At 41.5% G+C, this 25,133-nt stretch overlaps 1 protein-coding gene across 7 annotated transcripts in view; it reads left to right on the forward strand.

Annotated features, from left to right (window-relative positions):
- Positions 1-25,133, forward strand: part of LOC114571755 (mitogen-activated protein kinase kinase kinase kinase 3) — a 59,909-nt gene that overhangs the window by 26,390 nt on the left and 8,386 nt on the right. For 2 of the 7 annotated variants that reach the window (XM_028602916.1, XM_028602917.1), the window contains exons 3-20: positions 144-234; positions 627-691; positions 827-882; positions 1,622-1,669; positions 2,716-2,758; positions 3,053-3,125; positions 3,741-3,872; positions 4,495-4,557; positions 4,752-4,833; positions 5,870-5,986; positions 9,279-9,357; positions 9,522-9,580; positions 12,103-12,165; positions 15,334-15,386; positions 15,825-15,863; positions 19,076-19,150; positions 22,490-22,541; positions 23,464-23,848. In XM_028602916.1, coding sequence (XP_028458717.1) covers positions 144-234; positions 627-691; positions 827-882; positions 1,622-1,669; positions 2,716-2,758; positions 3,053-3,125; positions 3,741-3,872; positions 4,495-4,557; positions 4,752-4,833; positions 5,870-5,986; positions 9,279-9,357; positions 9,522-9,580; positions 12,103-12,165; positions 15,334-15,386; positions 15,825-15,863; positions 19,076-19,150; positions 22,490-22,541; positions 23,464-23,848 — 1,575 coding nt within the window. The remainder of the gene's footprint in view (positions 1-143; positions 235-626; positions 692-826; positions 883-1,621; positions 1,670-2,715; positions 2,759-3,052; positions 3,126-3,740; positions 3,873-4,494; positions 4,558-4,751; positions 4,834-5,869; positions 5,987-9,278; positions 9,358-9,521; positions 9,581-12,102; positions 12,166-15,333; positions 15,387-15,824; positions 15,864-19,075; positions 19,151-22,489; positions 22,542-23,463; positions 23,849-25,133) is intronic. The other 5 variants (XM_028602920.1, XM_028602921.1, XM_028602919.1 and 2 more) reach the window with 4 other exon arrangements.

Raw genomic sequence — 25,133 nt, forward strand, 5'->3', positions numbered from 1 at the left:
CTTCTTTTTTTCTCTCTCCAGTCCTCTCGTCAGGTTTTTCCTTTTAGCCTTTTTTCTTCATCGGACTCCTTTTCACTCCTTTTGCATCCTTTCGCAAATAATATAGCCATATAATGTGTGTGTGTGTACACTTGTCACTCCAGGTGAGGACTTTGCTGTCGTCCAGCAAGAGATTATAATGATGAAGGACTGTAAACACTCCAACATCGTAGCCTATTTTGGCAGTTATCTCCGGTAAGTGTGTGTGCATGTGTGTGTTTCAGATGTACAATGTGCATGACATTGCACTGTAGCGTGCGTGCTTGTGTCAGAAAGAAAAAGAGAGATGAGCTGGTATGTGTGTGAGAAAGTGAAGGACAGATGTGTTAGGGAAATTCTTTGTGTGTGTGTGTGTGTGTGTGTGTGTGTGTGTGTGTGTGTGTGTGTGTGTGTGTGTGTGTGTGTGTGTGTGTGTGTGTGTGTGTGTGTGTGTGTGTGTGTGTGTGTGTGTGTGTGTGTGTGTGTGTGTGTGTGTGTGTGTGTGTGTGTGTGTGTGTGTGTGTGTGTGTGTGTGTGTGTGTGTGTGTGTGTGTGTGTGTGTGTGTGTGTGAAGATTTACTGACAAGGTGTTCTCGGTGTGCGTGCAGGAGAGATAAGTTATGGATCAGTATGGAGTACTGTGGAGGAGGTTCTCTGCAGGATATCTATCACAGTAAGAACAACATGCACCCAAACAAACATTTTAATGTTGATGCTGCTGTTTTACCCTTTCTCACTCTGTGATAGCCATCTCTCTGTTTTTTTTCACTCTCTCTCTCTGTGTCTCTCCCTTGTTTCACTCCTCTAGTAACCGGGCCTTTGTCAGAGTCACAGATAGCCTACATGTCACGGGAGACTCTGCAGGTAACGTATACAGTTTATTTTATGTCAGTGTAGTTATATTTTTGATCAGGAAAGGAGGGAATAAACAAAGACACACATATTGGGGCATTGGTCCTCTGCTTAGCTGAAACTTCAATTTCTCTCTTGGTGAAATAATGAGAACATAGACACCAAAATCATTAAAGGTCTCAACTGCTGATTGACTCCAGCGCTTCATGCTAACACTTTAGCATTGACTCTGAAAGAGAGTTGGCTACTTGCTGTACATTCATGAAGTCATAAAACTATCTTGATCTCTATTTAAGATATATATATATATATTTTTTTTATGTTTTATGGTCCCAAGATCAAATTATGTTCTACATTTTAAAATTGCGTTAGTATCAATTTAAATAGAAACATAAGTTGGAAGCAAACAAACATTGAGACCAAACTGGAATTATTCCCCAAAGCACCACATCTGCATAAAGTTACAGATGAAATACTGCAAAGTGTTAGCATTGTACACTGGAGCCAGTCATCTATCAGAGACACGGATGATGTGTCTGTGCTGCCAACTGTAAATTGAGCCAATCTCCCAAACATCTGATTTTCATTTAACCAACAGTTATTTCTGGTGAGGAATATCTAAATATCTCCTTTTACAGACATTTTAAAATGGAGCTCTAGTCTGTTCTTCAGTGCCCTGTTTCCTTTTTTTTTTCTTTTTTCTTTTCTGCAAGTGGCAATAACACCAGCTGCTGTGTGATTCTGTTTACAGGGTTTATACTACCTACACAATAAAGGCAAAATGCACAGAGACATTAAGGTGAGTTTGGAGAAAAAACTGTATGGAATATGCATGTCAGCGAAACCTTAAATCATTAAGGCCTTTGCAAGTCACCTGTTAATCGTGACCTATTGTTTTGAAGGGTGTAATTCAGTACAATTGGCAACAGCCTCACAAATCGCCACACAGTTGAATTAATACCTTTTCCTTTCAGTTGTCCTGTGGCAGTATTTATTGCAGGGTTGTTGTATTAGATAACTTCAGATCATACTGCTGTTTCTGTTATTTTATTATTTTTTATTTTGTCCAACACATGCATGTGAAGTAGAGCTGTAATCGGGCCTTAAAAGTTCGGCCCGACAAGGCCCGAGCCCGACAAGTACATTTTGATTGACCGCTTTTTAAAAGCCCGAACCCGTTTACAGCCCGACATTATTCAAATGTGTGCACGCACGCAGGTCTTTTGCCTTTTGTCAAGAATGAGTCATTTAGTTTTTAACATCATTTATTCACGACTAACGTAGGCCCAGACCTTGCTTTCTTGCCGGTGCAACCAAAACGTAATCGCCAGAGGCCAGCCTCCGTTTCACCTCAGTTTCACCTGCTCAGCATCCATTTTCGCGCTAATCAGAACACATCACCTGACTGCTCATTTACCGCGCAACCCGGAGCGCGAGCTCGAGCACGTGTAAAATGATCGAAAATTAAGTCTGGTTCAGGCAAAGATCTTCAGCTCTAGCGTGAAGTGTTTCAATTCAATTCTATAAGCATTAATTATCATTAATGATAGGTGAAATAATACTTTTTTTTTTTTTTTTATCGAACTGAGGAAAAGAATACGAGCACATACATTTAGTGATGTTGAAAATGAAAATTGATCCCCAAATTATTGTTGAGACAAAGCTGATGGTGTTTGTGTAGGGGAAAATGATTATTGGATCATAGCTGCAGGCTGCATTGATCAATGACAAACCACTTTGCAATAAACTTGCACTGCTGAACGCGCCTCTGAAGTTAATTTAAATTGACTTGAGGTGTGAGATCTTGTGTTGGATCCTGATGCGTGGCGTGTTTGTCTCTGACAGGGAGCCAACATCCTCCTGACAGACAACGGCTATGTTAAACTAGGTGAGTGGGACACACAAAGCATCTGCAAGTACCTTCTACTTCAAAAGACTGAATCTGAATGGCTTCATTTACTGACTTGGTTTCCTCCTCTCTCCTCTGTCTCTCTCCTGTACCCCTTTCGTATAATCATTTTTTTCCTTACTCTCCCACTTTTAAAAATGTATTTCTCCCTCATCACATTCCTTCTCTTTCTCCCTTTTCATTTCTGTCAACCCTTCCCCTCTATTATTCCCCTCATTCTTCCTTCTTATTCCCTTCCCCTCTTTTTCTCTCCTCTCCTTTTTCTCTCCATAGCTGACTTTGGTGTATCGGCCCAGATTACAGCAACCCTAGCCAAGAGGAAGTCGTTCATTGGAACTCCGTACTGGTTAGTAACTTGTTTTTCTCCATCAGCTCCCTTGATACTGCATGTGGATATGTATGCAGGCAGAGCAAATGTATAGAATCTACATTTTCTTCTGCATGCAAGAGTCCATCAATCAGTTGAGGAAAGTGTGGGAATTCAATAAATTCTCTGACGTCAGGCAGAATGAAGGAATTTGTCTAATGGGTCATGCAACAGGAATATACCAGAATTTGTTTTCTACAGTTTTCACATATTTATTGCGTTAGCTGATGATTCTCAGTGTATCCCTAGTAGAATCAGACTATTCACCCCTTTTCAAAACCTTAACAAACCAGGAATGAAAAAGCATTTTTTTGGGGTCCAAGAGGTGCTCTTACGGAAGCAGAATTGTGATAAAGTCATAGAGGTGAACATCAGGGCCATGATGGGGCCCCACAGGGCTGCTGCTGTTGTGCGGTTGCTGCAGCCAGAGAAAAATCCTGTTGAAAATTCTGACTTTGCTCATGTGTGTAGTGGTTTAATTAACCTGATTAAGTACTTGGTAAAAATTAGAACACATTTTACTCCCATTCTTTCCCTCTTTTCTTATATTTTTTTTTTCATGCCCTCTTTCTGTCTGTCTCTCTCTCTCCATAGGATGGCTCCAGAGGTAGCAGCAGTAGAGCGGAAAGGAGGTTACAACCAGTTGTGTGATATCTGGGCTGTGGGCATAACTGCAATAGAGCTGGCTGAACTGCAGCCACCCATGTTTGACCTGCACCCCATGAGGTGTGTGTGTGTGTGTGTGTGTGTGTGTGTGTGTGTGTGTGTGTGTGTGTGTGTGTGTGTGTGTGTGTGTGTGTGTGTGTGTGTGTGTGTGTGTGTGTGTGTGTGTGTGTGTGTGTGTGTGTGTGTGTGTGTGTGTGTGTGTGTGTGTGTGTGTGTGTGTGTGTGTGTGTGTGTGTGTGTGTGTGTGTGTGTGTGTGTGTGTGTGTGTGTGTGTGTGTGTGTGTGTGTGTGTGTTTGGGCCGTGATAGCAGAGTGGAGACCTAGAATTACAAAGGAAATGGCCATGCTAATATGTGATCTGGAACATGTAAATCTTACCACACACTGTGATTGGAGCATAGACATTCCATCAGTGTTTAAAGCACTGATGCTTGTTTTCGACTAAGTTATATATACTGTACATATAAATATCGGTGTCCTCAGTACATGTAACACGCTTTGTATTATACAGAGTATAGCATTATTACAACATATGTTGTATTAAGTACCATAGCGTAGAGAGGCCTACATGCTACAGTGGTAGCTCCACTGTTTGATCTTGTCATAACTGTGTGGTTTGAGGCTCTTTTACAATTACCATAACAAGACTTGAGGTTAAATCTGTGTCTCTCTTTTTCCTCAGGGCTCTCTTCCTAATGACCAAGAGTAATTTCCAGCCTCCTAAGTTGAAAGATAAAGTCAAGTGGTAAGAGACCATCCTGTCCATGATTTCTGTTATCTCCCTCACTTGTCTTTCTTTACTATTTTCAGCCGTCTGAGATACATTGCAACACTGCACTGTTGAGATTACCCAGTTGTATCAAATATGTGCCTTGCTTGTTCCAAGACTGAAAGATTAAACCTTTCTCTTTTTCTCTCTCTCTTTCCCTCTTTCTACAGGACAAATAACTTTCACCATTTCGTCAAACTGGGCCTCACCAAGAACCCAAAGAAGAGGCCCACAGCTGAGAAACTGCTGCAGGTGAGCGATAAAACAACATTTTTATAATTCTTAAAAACAAACAAATCACTCTAAGGGCCCTATTTTAACGATCTAAGCGCACGGCGTGAAGCGCTTGGCGCAGGTGCGTTTAGGGTCGTGTCCAAATCCACTTTTGCTAGTTTGGGGCGTAACATGCAATAAACCAATCAGAGTGTCATCTCCCATTCCCTTTAAAAGCCAGGCGCGTTTGTACCTTGGCGCATTGCTATTATGATGGCGGATTTGCACCGTAATATTTTTATTTGTAAACTTATGTGTGTGTGTGTGTGACAAGCATAGTGTGCGCGTGCTGTGCACAAGCCTAGGCGCATTTTACTAATTCGCTGTTAAAATAACAATGAAATGCTGCGCTCTTGACTTTAGACCAGGTTTTTGTTGGTAAATGGTGCGATCACTTCCTGCTGCCTAAATATAGCAATAGATGGGCATCGCTCGTAAACTAGCAAAGACACTTGCGTCAGGCTTCGTGCTGCGCTGCGCCGGGTGCAAGATAGGGCCCATTATGCTATTGTTGTTTTATTTATACAAGTATGTAAACTCTGCAATAGCATGAATTGCTACAGTGGTACATGTATATATAAAATATAACCAAATTCCCACATGACTGGGTCATATATACTAGTGTGTGTGTGCTTCTGGTGGTGAAGACTTTATTGTACGTGACATTTAACTGGACCAACACCACTGTGAAAATGTAAACAACAGAAGCCAGGCATGAAATCTACTTGTGATAATATTTAATCACAAAGTGTTAGGCTGTTAAATTCATTCTCGCTAGTGCCACAGCCATTAGTCATCCATTAATGGGCTGGCTTATAGATTTAAATGTTAATCAACTGTATGACCGCTCCGATCAGAAGTCATTTTAGTTGTTTGTCAAGCTAAACACCAAACACCTGTCGCAGCGCCTCGCACTAAAATACTTGAAAGCCTTTTGTGTTATTTAAAGTGTTGATCCGACAAAGACAAAAAGTCATTTTAACGCCACTCTCGCTCTCTCTTGGCTGTCTTGCAGCATCCTTTTGTGTCCCAGCCTCTCAGCAGGACGCTGGCAATAGAACTGCTGGACAAAGCCAACAACCCCGACCACAGCACCTACAATGACTTTGATGACGATGACCCCGAACCAGAGGTAACCTTAGACCTTCTCGGGTTTTCACTTTCAAAAACCAAAGTGCCATGGAGCTTGCAGACGGGTCAACAGAGTAGGGATTATGGTTTCTTTTTCTTCCCTTCAAATCGGAATCCCTTCTGTCTCCTCATTTGTTCATTAAATTCCTTCTTTGTCAACCACCATTCACCCGCCACAACCTCAGTCTGCCTTTCCCCCGGCACATGTGACTCATCTTTCTGTTCTTTTCCCTTCTCCCTCTTTCCCTTCCTTGCCGTCTTTGTGCTCTTTTTCTCCTCTTTGGTTTCTCATTTCACTCTTCTTGGCTTTCATCTTCTCGTTTCTTCTGCTTTTCTTCTTCCTCTTTCCTCTTCTCTTCCTCCTTGTAGCACTTCTCCTTTCTCTCTACCTTTCTCTTCTCCTTTCTCCGTTCCTTTGTTTCTCCTGTCTTCTTGTCCCTATCCCCCACCCTCTACCTCCTCCTCAGTTTAAATACAGGGGTCACTTTCTACCCATAAGCCCCGGTGCTCGACGTGCACCCCGTTTTGCGGCCCGTAGGAAGGTACCAGTTTGGGCTGCGGTGTCTGCAGTGATGTCATTCTAACACGAACGATACTGTCGGTTGTTTTTTCACTTGGAGGAGGATCAGAACGGAATGAATAGAACGTGGTTTTCCATTTAATTCGGTGTCTGCTGGTGCTGTCATGGAAACTGGCATGTCAGTTATCGGACGGTGGATGGATTACCATGGCAGTTGCGTATTTAGCTCAACATGCCAGTAAGCACATGATCTTAATTTTTATATAATCACAACACTACAATGATGTTATTATATAATCACAGTTTTAGTGACCTTTACTAAAAAATTATGGAACATAATCTATTTGAAAAAATGTCATAGACCTACACATAGATGCCTGTTTGGCCTGATGAAGAACACACTGCCAATGATTTCATTATGGCTATATTAGTGTGTTTTTTTTTTTTTTTTTTTTTTTTTTGTTACTAGTATTCACTATGGGAAATACGCTTACTGTATTTGCTTTCTTGCCCAAAGCTAGATGAGGAGATTGATACCACTCTCATGTCTGGGGGGAAAACAGCCAGTCTGGCTCTGTCCAAAAGTAATAACATCTGCCTTCCAGCACCTCGAAGCTCGCTGATCAACTCATTTTTCTGTTCAAAACAAAAAGTGTCAGAATTGTCATTCTAGGAGGGGTTACTTTGGACAGAGCCATACTAGCTGTTTCCAGTCTTCATCCTAAACTGCAGCCTGCTGGCTGTATTTACCTCACACATGAGAGTGGTCTCAATCTTCTCATTGCAAGCACGCAAATAAACACATTTCCCAGTATTTAACACTAATATTTACATTTATATATGGCTGTAACTAATATTAGAATGCTATAGTGACACACACTGACCACTGAAAAAACCTATGCTCAATTCCATGACAACATCATTGCCATTTTGGCTAATTCATAGCAGATCACTAAATGTCAGCTCTTTTCATTCTAGTTCAGTGGCGGCAGCTTGCCGTTAAAGAAATGGCTCAATTCATGAAGATGGCTACCAAAATGTGACATCATCAAACTTCTTAGCATCTAAACCAACGTCCAGGTCAAACAAACCACTGACTTCAGTACAGGGAACTTTTAGGTTCGGGGAAACATTTGAAGTTTGAAGTATTTGATCAGTGGCACAGTAAAGTCTGCCCATCTGTTTCTGGGGTGGGGAGTACTTGTATATGTCAGCCATGGAAGCCATCTTCATCTACCTTTGCCATTACAGGTACTAACCATGAGTTGTGTGTTATGATTGTGAACTTTATTACACCTATAAGAAGTGGGTTTAAATTGACAAATCTATTAGTGGATCTGCTCTACAACTGTGGCTTTGATAGATGCATTTCTTGTATAGTCTTGGTTTGTCTTTTCTCCAGTGCTTTTACAGGCATGGTTTGATGTTGCTGTGGTTTTAGCTACTCTACAAGGATGAGTTTAAATCTTGAGATTAAATACTGAAGACATGAAGTCATAGCCTGACAAACCAGACCCACATCAAGATGTTGGGTTTGGGAACTCATCATTGGCAGGGCTCAAGGGGCGGGATAAACGGTTGTCTTTCAAATTCCCTCTGTACTCCTAGCCAACCAGAGCAACGCTAGTTGATAGATTCAACTTTTGCCCTATCCGGTCGGCAAAACTCTGAACACATCTTCCTCTTTTAAGAATGACTTCAGTGCTTAACTCCAAGTCGTCCAGAGTCGCGACCAAAGCCGATTCAAAAGGCCGCTGTTCACCAGCACCAGCACCAGCAGCAGCCGTCGTCTAGCAGGGAAGTCACGTGGAACCGTCGCAACTCTGCCGTCCTTATGTTAAGCCCGCCCACCGACTCTATACACGATGTGATTTGACTGACCAGAATTTGGGCTTTCCAGCTCGCAAGCCAAGGGAGAGTTGCTAGACTGACCTGGCTGCAGATTACATTTGCTGCCGCTACATTTCTAGGCTAATGAAGTCAAGTAGAGTTTGGAAATGCGTTCTCTCTGTGCAGCCTGCTGTGGTTTAATCTGTGAATGGCCAGTTGTACCGTCTCAACATAAACCTAATGGTAATGAAACAATACTTCTGTTATTTCTAAAGGAAACCAACAACTAGCATCACATACAGTAGTCTACTTAGTGTATTTAAATGAACACAGCCTGGGTTAGAGTAGAGGGCAATGGATGGAATGCAAGAGAGACTGTTGGGATCAGCTGTTTGCCACATAAGTCACCTAAACCATATGTGTTCAAGGTACTGAGTGGCAGACGAAGAACATCCTCTATCATATATGTATAGAGGGAATGTTACCTTACAGGGACTCGTGAGGACAGTTTCAACACTCGTTGAAACGTTGAAGGGGCTGTTGCCAAGGACGGTTTGTGTTTTCCGTCGGCTGCGTTGCTATGTTTTGGTTGTGTGGTTGCAAAGTGTGACTGGCTGTTTTGCTGTGTCATCAAATCCCACCCACAGGAAATAGCAGAGGGATTATGTTTTTTTTGTTTTAAAGCCTATTGTAATCCTACCAAGTGGCATGTTAACTACTACACTGTGTATATTCTTTAAACAGCTGTGTGTGTGTGTGTGTGTGTGTGTGTGTGTGTGTGTGTGTGTGTGTGTGTGTGTGTGTGTGTGTGTGTGTGTGTGTGTGTGTGTGTGTGTGTGTGTGTGTGTGTGTGTGTGTGTGTGTGTGTGTGTGTGTGTGTGTGTGTGTGTGTGTGTGTGTGTGTGTGTGTGTGTGTGTGTGCTTTTTTTCTCTTTCCCGATAGTCTCCGGTGTCTGTTCCTCATCGTATTCGTTCCACCAGCAGGAGTGCCAGAGAGGGAAAGACGCTGTCAGAGATTAACTGTGAGTTCATACACAAATGTTTTCAGACCGAAAACAGAAGTGACCAGAACATTCTAACTCTCTGGGTTTACTGTATTCCCCTATCCTGTGCTGTTCCCCTCTGTGTTTCACTGTTTTTTTTTTTTTTTTACCCCTTTCTCTGTATCTTACTTTATCTTTCTCAGTTGGTCAAGTGAAGTTTGATCCTCCCTTAAGAAAGGAGACAGAACCTCATCATGAACCGGTAAGTTATTAGCTGTGGCATTTGTGTGTGTGTGAGAGTGAGAGAGTGTGAGTGTACTGTATGTCTGTGTGCTTGTCACTTCACTGGTACCAGCATGGCTGATTCTCACCTACTCACAGGAAGCACCCCCAAACAATCCATGTTGTTGTCAATCTGTGTTGAACCAAACATGAAGCCCATCCACATAATTTACTCTGGCAGTTTCAAAATTGAGGCACTTTAAGTAGGGATGTCCTGATCTATGCCAGCCGAGGTTCAAAAATCTTTAAGCAGGCAGTGGCGAAATCAGATGAACTGAGGTCAGGGCTGTTCTGGGCTCCAGTTGAGGTCGTAAAGGCATCTGATCAGGATTCCTCCTGTGGAGGCCATGTCCAAATCTTGTATAGACCCAGAACATGCTTGTGGGATAATCATGTCCGACTTGGCCCGGAAAGCCTCAGGCGCCCCCTGTAAATGCTAGACGACCCTGCTAGGGAGAACAACAGACTCTGACCAAGATAAGCAGCAGAAAGTTGAAAGTTGCAGAAAGAAAGCATAAAGTTGCATAAAGCATTAGCTGTCTCCCTTCTGTCTTCGGCATGGTGCCGACACTGACTGACAGCCAGCCAGCAGCCTTTGACACGGACACAACAACAACTGTGAACCGTGAAACACTGTTAATATTAGCTTTCTTGCCACTGTTTCTCCTTATTTACGCGATTGGACGGGACACCTATCTACCAGGTTGGATAGAAATGTAAGGACAGATATGGTGTCTTTGCTTTATGTTTGAGTGAAAATACTTAATTTATATATGCAGGATTTTGGCATAATAGTATGGTTATTGTAAGTTTTGGTCAAAAAACCAGAACTGCCCTAAAAAAAAAAAAAGAAATATGCATTGTTTTGAGCCGTAGTTGCTTGTTAAGTTGATTTTCCAAAACCAAAGCTGGTTATGCTATTGCCTATCACTTTTACAACTGCTGAAAGGAGTGTTTGCTTGTGGACAAATGGGATGGTGCAGGGTTCATTCACAATCCAAGCGTCTTGTTAAAGTCCTCCGCTCCCTCACGCCCTCCCTCACTTTTTCTGTCCTTCCTTTGCACTTTTTCCACGAACTCCCCAAATATTCCCTTCAAGTCGGCTGAGGAAATCCATCCTAAAAATGCCTTCGTCCTTCCTCTTTCCCTCCATCTATTTATCAAGCAATTTGGATTCATGTTACGAAACCTAGTCACCAGCGTAGGTCTTCATTCATCATTTGTCCTTCCGTTTCTACCCTCTCCTTGAAAGTAATATAATAACACGGGGTCTCTCTCTGTCCTGCTGACCAGTGTGGTTTTCAGCCCTCCCAAGATCTGTCCATTCAGGATTACGGTGCTATATGTAGCATTTTAAAATCAATAAATCATTACCACATTAATATTGTTATATATTATTAATAACATAATTACTGATAAGCAGCAGCCTTCTGTGGCATCTTTGCTCAAAAGAGACTCTGGCAATCACAGGTGGTGCAAAGAGACAATGGCTGGAGTAACCTTGTTTAACCTCTTGTGTAATCCTAAACAAAAAACAAACACACCCATAGCAACGCTCAAGAACCTGGATTAAGGAAACATGTGGTCTCAATTCAAAGAAATGCTACTTATAATATCACTGGGATAAAACAAAGGCTACCAGTTGTCTCATGGGTTCACTGAATGAGGCTATACACAAAGCTATCTATATTCATTTTATATTTCTTAAAGGAACACGCTGACTTATTGGGACTTAGTCTTATTCACCGTATCCCCCAGAGTTAGACAAGTCCATACATACCCTTCTCATCTCATGTCGTGCGTGTCGTGACTCTGCCCGACGCACCCACTGCTAGCCTAGCTTAGCACAGATCCTGGAAGTAACCGGCTCCATCTAGCCTACTGCTCCCAATAAGTGACAAAATAACACCAACATGTTCCTATTTACATCTTGTGATTTGTATAGTCAGAGCATGTACAAATAAAAAGGTCACATGAGACACAGCCACCTTCTAACCGTATACATGCTGGGAACTATATTCTCAGAAGGCGAAGCACTTCTGAGAATATAGTTCCCAGTCCCAGAGTTAGGACACGTGCAGAGATGAGAAGGGTATGCATGGACTTATCTAACTCTGGGGGATACGGTGAATAACAAAGTCCCTATAAGTTGGCGTGTTCCTTTTTAAGCTTCACGTAGCACCAATGATACATACATGTAATTTATTAATGTCTCTCCTCAGTTTTGCTGATTTTGAACCCCCATCTACACCAGTTTATTCCATCCTTTCCTCTCTCATCCTATACCCCGATTCATCCCCTCTTCTCTTCAGCTTAAGATTCCAGTACCTCCTTTCTTATCTGTCTTGCTGATCCATGGACTTCAGAGTCCATTTTGGCCTTATCCATTTTTCATCCATCATCCTCTCTTGCATCAGTGTCAGTGTCCATCCCCCCAGTTCCCTCCATCAGTCCAGGTTAATGTATTAACTGAGGTCTCTCTCGCTCTGTCTTGCTGACCAGTGTGAATCTGAGCCCTATCTGGACTGTGTTGAGGAGCTCTACTATACCGCGAGATCTAATCTGGTAGTACTCTATCTATCCGTCTCACTCTCTTTCAGCCTCTCCCTGTCCACCTGCATTGGCCTTTTTTCTTTTTCTCCTGAATCTGTCTCCATTTCTTTAACCTTATGTCTTCTTTTTTATACCTCCGTCTTTCTCTTTTAAGTCTGTTCCTGAAGGACAAGTCCCTGTCCTTCCCTTTGGCTCTCTTGCTTTCTGAGCTCTTGCTGTCTCTTTTTTTTATATGATTATTTTGGCTGCTCTGTGTATTTTTGTTCATTTTCTCAGGTTTGTCCCATCTATTCTGGTCCGTCCGTCTGTTACTGTTCATTTTTTGTTCTTCTTCTTCCAGCCTTGGCTTTTGTCTCACTAACTAGTGCAGTTGTCATGGTGACAAGAGTCTTCAGTGATGTTGTTGTCCTTTCTTGTTGTTTTCAGATATACGTACAATACACACATTCACACAAACATTACAGTCAAATCAGATTGTAAATCTTGCTTTTTGTGTGTTAGATATGAAGTTTGTGTGGGACAGACTAAAAACACACACACACACACACACACACACACAGATAAAGTTCGGAGGTCAGATTTAGAGTGTGGATCGGGCCGCGTCCAAATTCTCTGGGCGGGCAAAGCAGAGCAAGGGCAGGTAACCTTGTTCCTTATGACCTCATAAGGAGAAGATTCCAGATCGGCCCATCTGAGCTTTCATTTTCTCAAAGGCAGAGCAGGATACCCAGGGCTCGGTTTACACCTATCACCATTTCTAGCCACTGGGGGACCATAGGCAGGCTGGGGGAACGCATATTAATGTTAAAAAAACATCATAAAGTCAAATTTTCATGCCATGGGACCTTTAACACAGGCGCGCACCTACATAATAAGCTTTTTTAAATTTAAAATGTTCAATGCCTTATCGCGCTGATGTGACCGAGCCCGACCCGCTACCCGACGGGCTCGGTTCGGGTATCCATCCTCTAGTCAGATTCAGTTGTAGAGCTGCATGTCTGAAGGTTGGTAGTGATGCAGTGCTTTGCTTATGTATACACTTAGTGAGGACACAGGTTTGAACACAGGCATTCCTACTCACAAAAGTTAATACTTTTTATATCCAAATTATAAACATTCACACTCAACCTTTTAACGTTTGCTGTATAATACCTCTCTGATATTGTTTTATATATTTCTCTCTATAGAATGTTTCTCTCTTCCATACACTATTGCTTATATGTTTTCTAACTTCTTAACGTCATGTAGCTGACCAGAGCAACAGGGCCTATTTTGTGTGTGTGTCTGTGTGTCTGTGTGTCTGTGTGTGTGTGTGTGTGTGTGTGTGTGTGTGTGTGTGTGTGTGTGTGTGTCCGTGCGTCTGTGTCTATTTGTCTGTCTGTTGGCAGCATGTGTGCGTTTCCCTTTGCACGCTTGTTAGGTTATGTCATTATCTTTAAAACTGTTTTCGTGACACGATGCTGCATTCACATTGTGGCTTCATATTATAGATGTGAAACCAAGTATTCATTTATTTCAGTTAGAGAATGGCACTAAACTCAGCCAGGGCTTCTTATTCTCAACCTTAATCAACTTGCACCTGGTTTAAAAGGTGCTACAGGAACATAAACTATAAAACTATATGAATCCTAATTATCCAGCACACATTCAAAAAGCTCTGCTAAGTTGTCTTTCATTCAGGTTTAGAAAGAGCACTTTTTCTAACCTACCTGATTCCATATAGATTATTCATTGCTTACATTTCATAAAACAGTGGAATCCAAAATGAGCGTCCATCAAACGGCTATTGTCCAATCAAAGATTATAAACTGTAACTAGGCGCAGCACGCTAGTCAAACTCTGGATTTCTCTGCCCAAGCAGTGTGCATGGAGGCACAGTAAGAGAGATACTGATGGATGGTGTCTTTTTTTTTTTAATCGCCTTTCCAAAAACACAAGAGTGTATCTGCTTTAAGCTGTCTTAGCATGTCTAACAAACTATTTAACAGCGTTACTTCCAAGGCATAGGGAGCCCATCGACTAACTAGGTAACATTAGTTTGTGGAGTTACAGGTTACGTTAATAAAAAAAAATAATAAAAAAAAGCCATGTTCACAACTAGCACATCCACTGTGTAGTATTTCCTAGGGCTGTCCTCGACTAAAGAAATTCTTAGTTGACTAACACTGACGATTTTGTCGACTAATCGATTAGTTGATTTAATTGACAGAGCTGTGCGCTTTGAGAGGTGGTTAAGACTAGAAAAGCACAATATGAATGTAGTTAATTAACCATCTGTAAAACTGAGTTTCTCCACAATTAATCCTGCAAAAGCACCACTTTAAATCTTGTGTTTACCATAAATGTGCTCAGAAGTTTCTTGGAAATAAGTATTAAGCATGAATAAGCATAAAAAATGATTAATCGACTAAAGAAATCTTAGTCGACTAAGACCAAAACGACCGATTAGTCGACTAATCGACTAAGAGGTGGCAACCCTAGTATTTCCCCCATCAGATAGTAGGGCTAGCTAGCTAAATCTAAAAATAAATAAAAGATAAAATCTGCTGGTTGAAATTGTTCTGCTTTTTGTGAAATACTGGATACGTTCACCCCTGTGGGGGCCTAAAATAATCTGGTTGGTCATAACTTTTGATGAAAGGTTGTGATGTTACCTTGCACCTTAAATTTCATTTAACAGGTACAGTTTCGATTGTATCAGCAACCCTGTTATTGTTGAGCATTGTCTTTATCAAATCTATGAAGACAAGAGGGTTTTGCTGTTGAAGCTAACATCTTATTTATTTATATATATATATATTTTTTTTTTGTAGGCTACAATGTGAACTCAGCAAGAGTCAAATCTATACATGTAGAGTTCGCCATAGGCTCACTGTGTACATCTGTGTTTGTCTATGGTTATGAAATGAACTTTGAATGAAATTGCTGTTTTAATGGGGATATTATTAATCCTAGCAGTCACCACAGCCGCTACAGTGTAGTAGCAGCCCCTGCAGTAATTTGACTATTGAACAGGGTTTCAGTTGTAGTCACTATTTCAGCGTGGTTTATTGTGGCAATAGGCCAGGATCTTCAGCCCTGTATATGCCCCTTGAGAAATCGAGTACAGAAGCACCTACTTCAATGAGCTAGTTATGAAGTATTATGTCACAGTAGTAATGCCATTTGTTTGTCTTGTAGGACTTGCAGTTGGAGTACGGGCACGATTCACCAAGTCTACTGGGTGGAAACAAGTAAGTCACTCACTGCCCTTTTGTCTCTTTTTTGCTGTCTTTTTTGTCCTGATGTCTTTCTTTCTCTGTCCCTTCATCTTTTTATTTCTCTGATGCCTCAAGATTCTCCCCTTCTTTCCTCTTCAGTTGCTGTTAGTCCACAACCTTGAGGGAGGTTGTGGACTAACGGGGAGAGCCAGAATGTGAGATAGGGCGAGTTTTTTTTTTTATAAACTGTACAGTATGCTTGATGATTTATTCATAATTTGCAGCTAGAGGGTGTACTCTAAGCTGTGTGTTTGTGTGAGCATTCTGCTTTCAAGTGTGCTTTGTGCAGTAAGCAGAAACACAGGTTCAGATCAGGGCAAATTATTTCCTCAAGCATGTAGATATGTCTCTGTAAATTATTATTTTCTTTCTCTCATTTATACTTTTCTCTTAATTTGTCCGACAACACAGGAGTCTTCTCAAATCTGTGGAGGAGGAGCTACAGCAGAGGTAAGTCAGACCCCTCTCATATCCTGATTCACTCAGGGCCTCTTGATTTGCTGGTGTTCTAACCACACCCACCCATCAGCCAATCGTTTGTAATGGCAGGACTAATCGGGCCAATCACACGCAACTAACGCTGTTGTAATGACTTCAGTCTGTCACTGCTCTCAGCATTTTGGCTTCTTCTGGGTTTTATTTTCCCTCTGCAGCTTGCTTCACGCTTTGATGTCATCAGGAGAAGGCTGTGCCTCATAGGAGCATGGCATACACACACGCACTCACACTCTCATACGTGTACACACACACACACACACACACACACACACATGCGCGTGTATACAGTTTTCCAGCCAAAGCTGCAGTGGGTGTCTTTAGCAATTGTTCTGGCAAGTCTGTGGAGACTTTTTTTATTGCCAAAGTTAATAATAATGATGATCATCGTGCATTGCTATTTTCTATAAGACAATCTGATACGACGTGCTGCAAATCTATATTGTGTAAAAGCCAGGTTTGCTGAATCAATGTTTGACATATATGATCTAGATGTCCTATTGTAAAAGGCTGTTTGGCTACACACTTAAAATGTGGTTTCTTTAGGTTCAGTTTTTGTTTCTGTTGGTTGACAGAGTGAGAGAGAGAGAGAGAAGTAGAGTAGATAACAGTCTTGGTTGTATTACATTACATCTCCTGTTTCAGAAAACAGTAGTTTACAGACCTGGGGTAAAATGCAGTTCAAACTTTCTTTTAGTGTACAGCGGTGCCAGGTTTGGTAGTTAATTTCAATTCAATTTTATTTATAGTATCAAATCATAACAAAAGTTATCTCGAGACACTTTACAGATAGAGTAGGTCTAGACCACACTCTATAAATTCCAAAACCCCAACAATTACAGTAATTCCCTCAAGAGCAAGCATTAGCAGTGGCTATTGCGACAGTGGCAAGAAAAAACTCCCTTTTAGGAAGAAACCTCGGCAGACCCAGACTCTTGGTAGGCGGTGTCTGACGGGCCGGTTGGGGGCGTGATGAACAGTGGTGATAACAGTCACATTAGAAGTCACAGTGACTTCGAAGGTTATCGTGGAAGTTCATGTCATAGCAGGGCACATCGTGTCATACTGAGTAGTGCAGTCTCCTATACCGGATCCTGACTACTCTGTGCATAGGAACATCACAGCAGGGCGTTGCGGGATGTAACGTGGCGCTGCAGAGCACGGGGTGGGTGCGGCGGGTGCAGCAGTACGCAGCAGGATGCGGCCGAGAAATGCAGAGAATCACAGAGCATAGCTCTGCGAAGAAGAAACATAAGGACTCCGGGGAGTAAACTCCCCAGAGCTAGATGAGCTAGTTAAGTGTCTGACTGTGGTTTTTCTAGTTTCTTGTTTTGAAACAGCAGATTTTAAAACCTCTTACTGTATCTAAATACAAGAACAAAAATATCAGTATACTGTACGTGGCATGGAATTTGAAATTCTAGCTGGATGGAAGGGGTACAGTATATTCACTTTGATTTGAGGTTTCATAAATGTAATATTCTTGAAAAGTTGTCTATTTGGAACAGATACCGTATTCCAACATAGACAGGCTTTGTTATTACTGTCAATTCTCAAATGTTTGAATAATGAAAAAAGGACTGAACAGATGAAAGGCTGGGAACAAATGAAGGCCCAGGTAAAACTCTTAAAGGAGCATAAGCAAAGTTATGTAATGGCTCTCATTGTCAAGTTTATCAGTAATACTGTTGTTATTCATGAATTGATTTCAATCGCTTCTACTATGCCATTCTTTTGATCCATGTAAAGCTTTTGTCAATGAAACGTAACACTTCCTGGACAGATGTTTTACATTAAAAACCTTCCAGTGGCTCAAAAGGCAGGATCCCTTCCCTTTCCTGATAGTCTTTTATTTTGAAACATCTACAGGAAGTGTTGAGTTGAATTGACAGGCGCTTAACCAGTGGTAGAAGGTAACAAAATACCTAAACTCAAGTACTGTACTTAAGTACAAATTTGAGGTACTTGTACTTTATCTTGAGTCTTTTCTTTTCATGCCACGTTCTACTTCTACTCAACTACAGTTTAGAGAGAAATATTGTACTTTTTACTCCACTACATTACGTCAGCTTTAGTTACTTTACAAGTTAAGATGTTTGCACACAAAACACATGTGGTTTATAAAATACGATGTGTTATTATAAATTAAACTAGCCAACAATTTAAGGTCTGCGTGTCAATCACTGCTCATGCACACGCATTCATTCTCCCTTGTGGGGGGAGGGGCTTGGGAGACCGTTTTGGGCTTTAGCAGAAAGGGGGAGGGACTGAGAAGTTGTTGATGTTCACATTTTCTGGCTAAGTCCTGGATCTTCACAATCCTACCTACAGTACCTTTTTAAGTAGGATTTTCAATGCAGGACTTTTCCATGTGTAGTATTAGTACTTTTACTTAAGTAAGGATCTGAATACGTCTTCCACCACTGCGCTTACCACTGATCACAAGAATGACAAAGAAGAAGCAACTGCAGTTATCTTGTGAGGGAGATCAGTATTTCTGTTCAATTCAACTTTCAACATCAAATCAAAAACAGTAACAGGTTAAAAAAAAACGAGAGAAGTCTTTCTAAAACATGATTAAATATACTCCTAAAACGGAAAAGCTGCTGTCTAATGTATCGTTGTTGTCCAATTGTTGTTTCAAATGATATTTGAGAATTTACGGGATAAAAATGTAGGTCAAGTTGCTATGAATTGACTGAATAGAGGTTAGTTCTGCTGTGTAGATCTGTAAAGACTGTACAGGTTCAAACAGTAAGTTGAGTGACAGCGGCATGTTGGGGCTGATCTTGCCTGGTTGTCCGGGTCTGGAGGAATGACCGGAGATCAGAATTTATTGTCTTTGTTGTTGGAATGGGAAAAGAAGAATGTATTTTTAGTTTGGATCTGTTCAGTCCTTTCAGATCTGCCCAGGGTTCAAGGGATAGAAGTAGTTTGTGGATGAAGCTTCACTCAGATCTCCCTCCCCTGTCCCTTCTTCCTCTATCCTCTTCCACCTCCTCCTCCTCATGTTGTCATCCTACCTCCTTTGCTTGCTCCCTTAATCTCTCCCTCCTATGCCCTCTCTGCCTCGACCCTTTTTTATTGCTGTTCTCTCCCCCCCCTTCTCCCACCCCTCCCCTCTCTTTTCTTACCCACCCTCCTCCTATCTTCACCTCCTCTCCCAGGGGCCATGTGGCACACTTAGGGGATGATGATGATGAGGATGATGATGGTGCAGATGATGATGAAACTCACACTCAGTAAGTTTTCTCCCAGTCTTGGAAGTCTGGTAGCCTCTCACGCCGTGTCTCCCCATCTCTCTTTCTTTCCCCATCCGTTCCTCCGTCTTTTCAAAGGGGAAAGGATGAGGAAGAGGAGCAAGACTAGGCGGAAGGCTCCCCGTCTTTGCCACAGTTTCATCAACGCATTTCTATGCAGCACACCCCACCATCACGCCACATATTCCACCTGTATTTGTGTGTTTACAGTGTGTGTGTGTGTGTGTGTCTGTGTGTGTCTGTGTGTGTGTGTGTGTTGTCTATGCCATTACTACTGTCTTTTGTGAAGTTTAATAACTACTAACAGTAACCCTAACCCTAAAAACTCGCCTGGAGTCTGATAATATGGAATGTTTTTGATTATTTTTCAGTTATCTCTACATTTGACTTCCATAGAACTTGTGAATAACTTTAGCCATGGGTAGGGCTAAACACCACAGCATTAAAGAGTACACGGTAGCTACATGTTAACCCAGCTACATGTACAATTCTGGCACGTCATATCAATTAATTTTCACTGGATTCTTAGTTGTTTTTGGATCCATGAAATAGGAGGTCTGGGTGTAGTTTCGTTGCTTAGATAAGTGATCCTTATAACCTTGACAGACATCTTATTTGCTGTTGTCTTGTTTTGTTCTCCACTTGCATCGCCATCTGTGCGCTTCCTTGCTGTGTTTACTGTGTGTGTGTGTGTGTGTGTGTGTGTGTGTGTGTGTGTGTGTGTGTGTGTGTGTGTGCGTGCGTGCTCGTGCGTGTGTGTGCGTGTGCGTGTTTGCATTCACACTGTCCTCTCTCCTGCCTCTATAAAACTGTGCATTTGGCGTCTAGCCTCATCCCTCATTGTGTAAAAGCCAAATGTTTCCAGCAGGCCCTAGCTTTCTTTCTAGTCATATATTTTCCACCGCAGTCAGAAAGGCCCCGGTACAATGACTGCAAGAATAGAAACAACCTGGATTCCTAAATGGACTGCAATCAATAGCAGTGTGAAGTGCAATCAGAGCAACCGTTTCTGGCTATAAATATGTTGAATAAGCTAATGTTGTATAGCCAAAATCACTTCAGAAAATAAACCATTTGAGGTATACACTCACACTTCAAAATCTGTGCCAAGTGCTTCCTTCCCAAGTAGAGCTGGGCGATATGGAGAAAATATATTTTTTACCAAATACCACGATCTCGATATTGTAGAGTTGACAATTGGTGCTTTCACAAAATATGCACACAATGAGATTTTTGATAAATAATCATCAGTTATGTTGATATAATAACTATGTGGGTAAAGGCAAATAATAGAACAGCTAGAACAGTCTGGTGTGTTCAGAAAATTACATCACTCTACTGTAATGCAGCCTTTAAAACCAGGAAAAGATGACACTTGTGTCATATCAGGATATTACGATATCCAAAATGTAAGACGATATCTAGCCTCATATATAGATATCGATATAATATCGATATATTGCCCAACAAAACATTAGCTCCAAATATAGGCCTAAACATTTAGCTTTTACCAAAAGCTAACCATGCTGGCTTTCTACATGAATTTGCTAATTCTGTAGCTCATTGTCACAAACCAACATTTCTCCATTTTATTTGTTGCAGTTTAGGGCCAGTAGATTGTGTTACAAAATAACCTGCTTTCTTTTTAGATGCTTTTATGCCAGCTTCCCCAATTTCTGCAACGGTATTTTTCTTAAGAACCCTTGTATGCCCTCCTGAAGGAAGTTCTTTGCTTTTTTGCCAAACACAATGCCAAAATTCCAAATACAGTGTTTTCATTCTCCCTTTAAAGCTATAGTGCACGACTATTTTAAAATAATGAACGTCCGTTACATTCAAGCCGTTGCCAAATGAGTTGATACAAAGCTAATTAAGCCTTTCAGCTCCACACAACTCTCTGTATTTCTCAGTACGACTATGTTTATAAAAATGGTGTAGTCCGAGGACATTCGCGCGCAGCAGCTTGAGTGATGTGTTTGACGTAACCGCTGAGAAAGGATAACCGCTTCGGAGAGGAAGAGGACATAACAATAACAAGATAATTACCTCTGCTGAAGAGTCCATCGTGTTTTTTGAATCCTCCGTGTTAGCACCTGCGTGAAGGGGTGGGGGTGGTGCGCGATCACTGAAGGCTTTAATCATGTGGGGGGGCGACAGAAACTATGCACTATAGCTTTAACGAGTTCAATCACAGACTGTAACTTTTTAGCTGTCCCAGCCCTGACTGTTAAACCGTGTCAGTTACCGATAAGGTTCTACTGATGAAGTTTACATTAAGGGTTAAGCCATATATCTGTTGACCGCCATTTAACTGAATTACTGTCTCATTTTTATTAGTGTTTCTGTATTTGTGCTCACTGTGATTGGTCCCCAGCCCTGGTCTGTTTTGATTTGGGTGCTCTGATTGGTTCTTTGTCTGTCAGTCATTAACAAGTGGCTCAATAAATGTGCAGTCTATAAGGCAAAATGGCAAAATGGATAAAGTCTCTGCGAAAGCAATGCTGGTCTGCAGTCAAAATTATTATTCTGTTTAACAAAGATGGCTACAAATACAGTAAGCATACTTTATAGAAAGTTGAAGTATAGACCCTTTCACAGTCGTAAACATAAACATTCTAAATGGCCCCAAGTTGGTTTCCTGTTGCAGTGTATGGGAATGACGTTAACCAGGGGTCATGCTGTTGCCTAGCAATGGAATTCCATTTTTCTATTGGAAAGTTATGTATATCCTTAAGCAACACTGGCTGTAATTGCCATCAGTCTTTCAGTATCAGCACTGCTATTCTCAGAGATTATACACATGCTCCATCTGTAGTTGTTTTTAATGATCTCTTGTGTCCCAGTCAAGCTGTTCTCTCGTGTCTGTCTCAGTGGTGAATGGTGTCAGGCTGTGGTTGTACTTGTCATTTCAGGGTTTCTTTAAATATCTGATCACCCTATAACATACTACATTTAGTCTGGATGCACAGAACATGTTTCAATGTCTTTATTAAGCTACAGTAGATTTAAACATTGTGATTGTTCTTCTTTTGTCTGTATGTAATCCAGCCTATTCACCAAAGAACAGTTTAAAGCAACTGACAGTAGGAGTTTTCTTAGGTATAAGTAGTTTTTTTTAGAATAGGTATGGATACTAAAAATATGTGATGTTATTATATCTGCCCTGTATGGTCAAAGGGAAAATTGCTTTGAAATGGCAAGTTAAACCATAGCCTATGCCTGTATGTTGTTGTAACTCTTGTTTGTAATAAACAATGTTAAGTAGTCAATGTTATGTATTTTTTCAAGCAGAATCTCCTATTTTCTCTTCTCATTCTTCAGTAAATCAAGCACTATCATGAGGCCAAAGGTCCCACCTCCCCTTCCTCCCAAGGTATTAACAACTGAATGCATCCATCAGCCACAGTCAATGAATTTGTCATTTGAGGTTTCATTTTAAAGATCAGTTTAAGTCTCATTTTGTAACATGGTTGTCTTGAAATCTGCTTAATGCTAGAGATGCACCGATAGACCGGCCGGTTACCGGAATTGGCCGGTTTTCATGTGCTCGGCCATGACCGGCGACCGGCAGGTCAGTCTGACATATGCCGATTTCAAGCCGGTCAACGCTACAATTAACTGACAACATAAGTTATAGGTGTTACAGTTCTAAAGGACGCACGCACACACGGACGCGACAGCACAGTCTCTTTTTCCTTTATCTCAACTGTTCCGCCCTGTGTCGGCGCTATTCTCACACACGTAGGGAACCTCGTGAATTAACCTGCAACGGGTCAGCTGTTTGGAAATTCTTCAGCGTGTGTGCAGAAGATAACCCGTTTGCAATATGCAACACCTGCAAGGAAAAAGTAGGGTGTGGAGGGATGACACCAAAAACCAAAATCACATTTTTTTAGTTGGATATTGGATGTGAAAAGAAGGAAATGGTTCTAACATCGCACTTTTAGATGTGTGTGAATTCCCCACACCAGGAGTAATTTATATAGTTCTATTTTATAGTGATTCATTATCTGTTCAAAAAATGTTCTATGTTCTCACAACGTTTGCATGTTCTGTGCAAAATGTTCTATTAAAGAAAAGATAGAAAATAAATATTTGCGTGTGCTGTAAAGTGGTTAGAACAAATTAAATCGGAATCAGCTAAAATCGGTATCGGCTGGCCTAACTCAAAGAAAATCGGAAATCGGAACCTAAAAGTTGTAATCGGTGCATCTCTACTAAATGCTATTGAAAATGTGATGCGGTGGTTTTGAGAAATGAGCTGACTCTTTGTCCTTTCCTGTATTTCCCCTCAGCCCAAGTCCATCTGCTCATCCCAACCCCAGCAGCAGCAGCAACTAAAACACGACGACAGCCAATCACACAGCGAGGACGATGGCGGAGGGGGAGGGACCATCAAACGCTGTCCAGTCCCAGAGACGCCGAGCCCCGCCAAGGCCGCCTCCAACGTCCCTCCGCGGCCCCCGCCCCCGAAGCTGCCACCCCACCGCCGCAGTAGCCTAGGTAACGAGAGCCCGACGTGCGCGGACGTCGAAAACTCTGCCCCAGAGGATGATGGGAGCTTTAGGCATTTCTGGGAGTGGCTCCACACGCCTCACACAGAGGAGGAGCTGGAGGAGGCATGGGAGGTGCTGAAGGAGGTGAAAGAGGAGCAGGAAAAAGAGGAGAAAAAGGAAGAGAGTAAGAGCAGCCCCTTGATAGATTGGTAGTGTCCGCAGACCCTGTCGTCCCCTTCGATTGGTTGTGTGGTCTCTCATTAGTCAAGTCTCCGTAGTCTGATTTCTTTGTTCCATGAGTCCATTAATAACAGTGCTTTAAATCTTTTGTTTGTAGTTTCTTCCGTCCCATCAGCTCCTGCTTAATATAAGTGTTTGTCATTTTTTTGTGAAGTCTGATTGGTTGTTTAATCCAATCGACCAATCGCTAGCAGCCTGCTGCAGGTCCCCCCCTCCCTTCTTAGAAGGAAGAAGGAAGAGGAGAAAGCATTGTCCTGGCTGATCAGAGCTCAGGCAACATCACATGATAGTGATATGACATATGACACGATATAATCGAGCGGATATGTCAGGAATTTAGTTCGGTTTAGTTTCTCTGTTTTTGATTCATATTATTTGAATCTCTTTGACTAAATGTGTTTTTTTCTGTTCCTGTTAGCAGCTTTTATGAATGGAAATGAACAGTTTTATTGAAAAGTAATCAAACATCAAACCTGACATCAAGGCACTAGTTCAAACAATGTAATTTACGTTTGAGGCAAAGTTTTAACTTTTAACTTCACAATTAATCCATGAGAGATGGAAGCTGAACAGGAACAGGAACACCAAAGCAGAAACCAACCAATTTCATATTTATATTTTGATTACTTCGACTGAAGAAAAAGGGCATTGTAAAATCTAACTTTTAATTTCCATGATAATCTCTGGACTAGATAATTAGCAGAAGTTTGGTTCACCTGTTTGCTCAAAAGATTGAATGAGACAAGGTGTCGTGTCCTATTATAACAAGTTCACAGAGAATCACAGAGATTAAAAACCGATTGGAAAGAATATGGTTTATTGTTGTTACAAAACAAATCAGCATAAACATTAAATAGATAGACAACAAAGTTTAGAAATATACAGTTGTGCTAGAATGGTTCTGTAAGTCTTTAGCAGGCGCGCATTGGTGGAGTTGCACTGTGCGTCTGTGCGTGTGACTGTTCCCCCATTCATCATGTTTTTGTCCATAGCTACTGCAAATAAAATCTCATTATTTTACTATTTTATCAGCCGACTCTTAACTCTTTTAACAGAGTAGGGCATGCAGATTTGTTGTTTACTTGCCAGAGTGGTAGAGTAGACAAACCTACCAGTCAGAATTGACCAATATTGACCACTTTCTAGGAGGTTGTATGCGGTGCATTAACACCTTGCTTCGCTCATGACTATATTTGATCCTCTGTATTCTTCCTGCTAGCCTGCTCCCT

The sequence above is a fragment of the Perca flavescens genome, chromosome 17 (genome assembly GCF_004354835.1).
Source record: "Perca flavescens isolate YP-PL-M2 chromosome 17, PFLA_1.0, whole genome shotgun sequence".
NCBI lineage: Eukaryota > Metazoa > Chordata > Actinopteri > Perciformes > Percidae > Perca > Perca flavescens.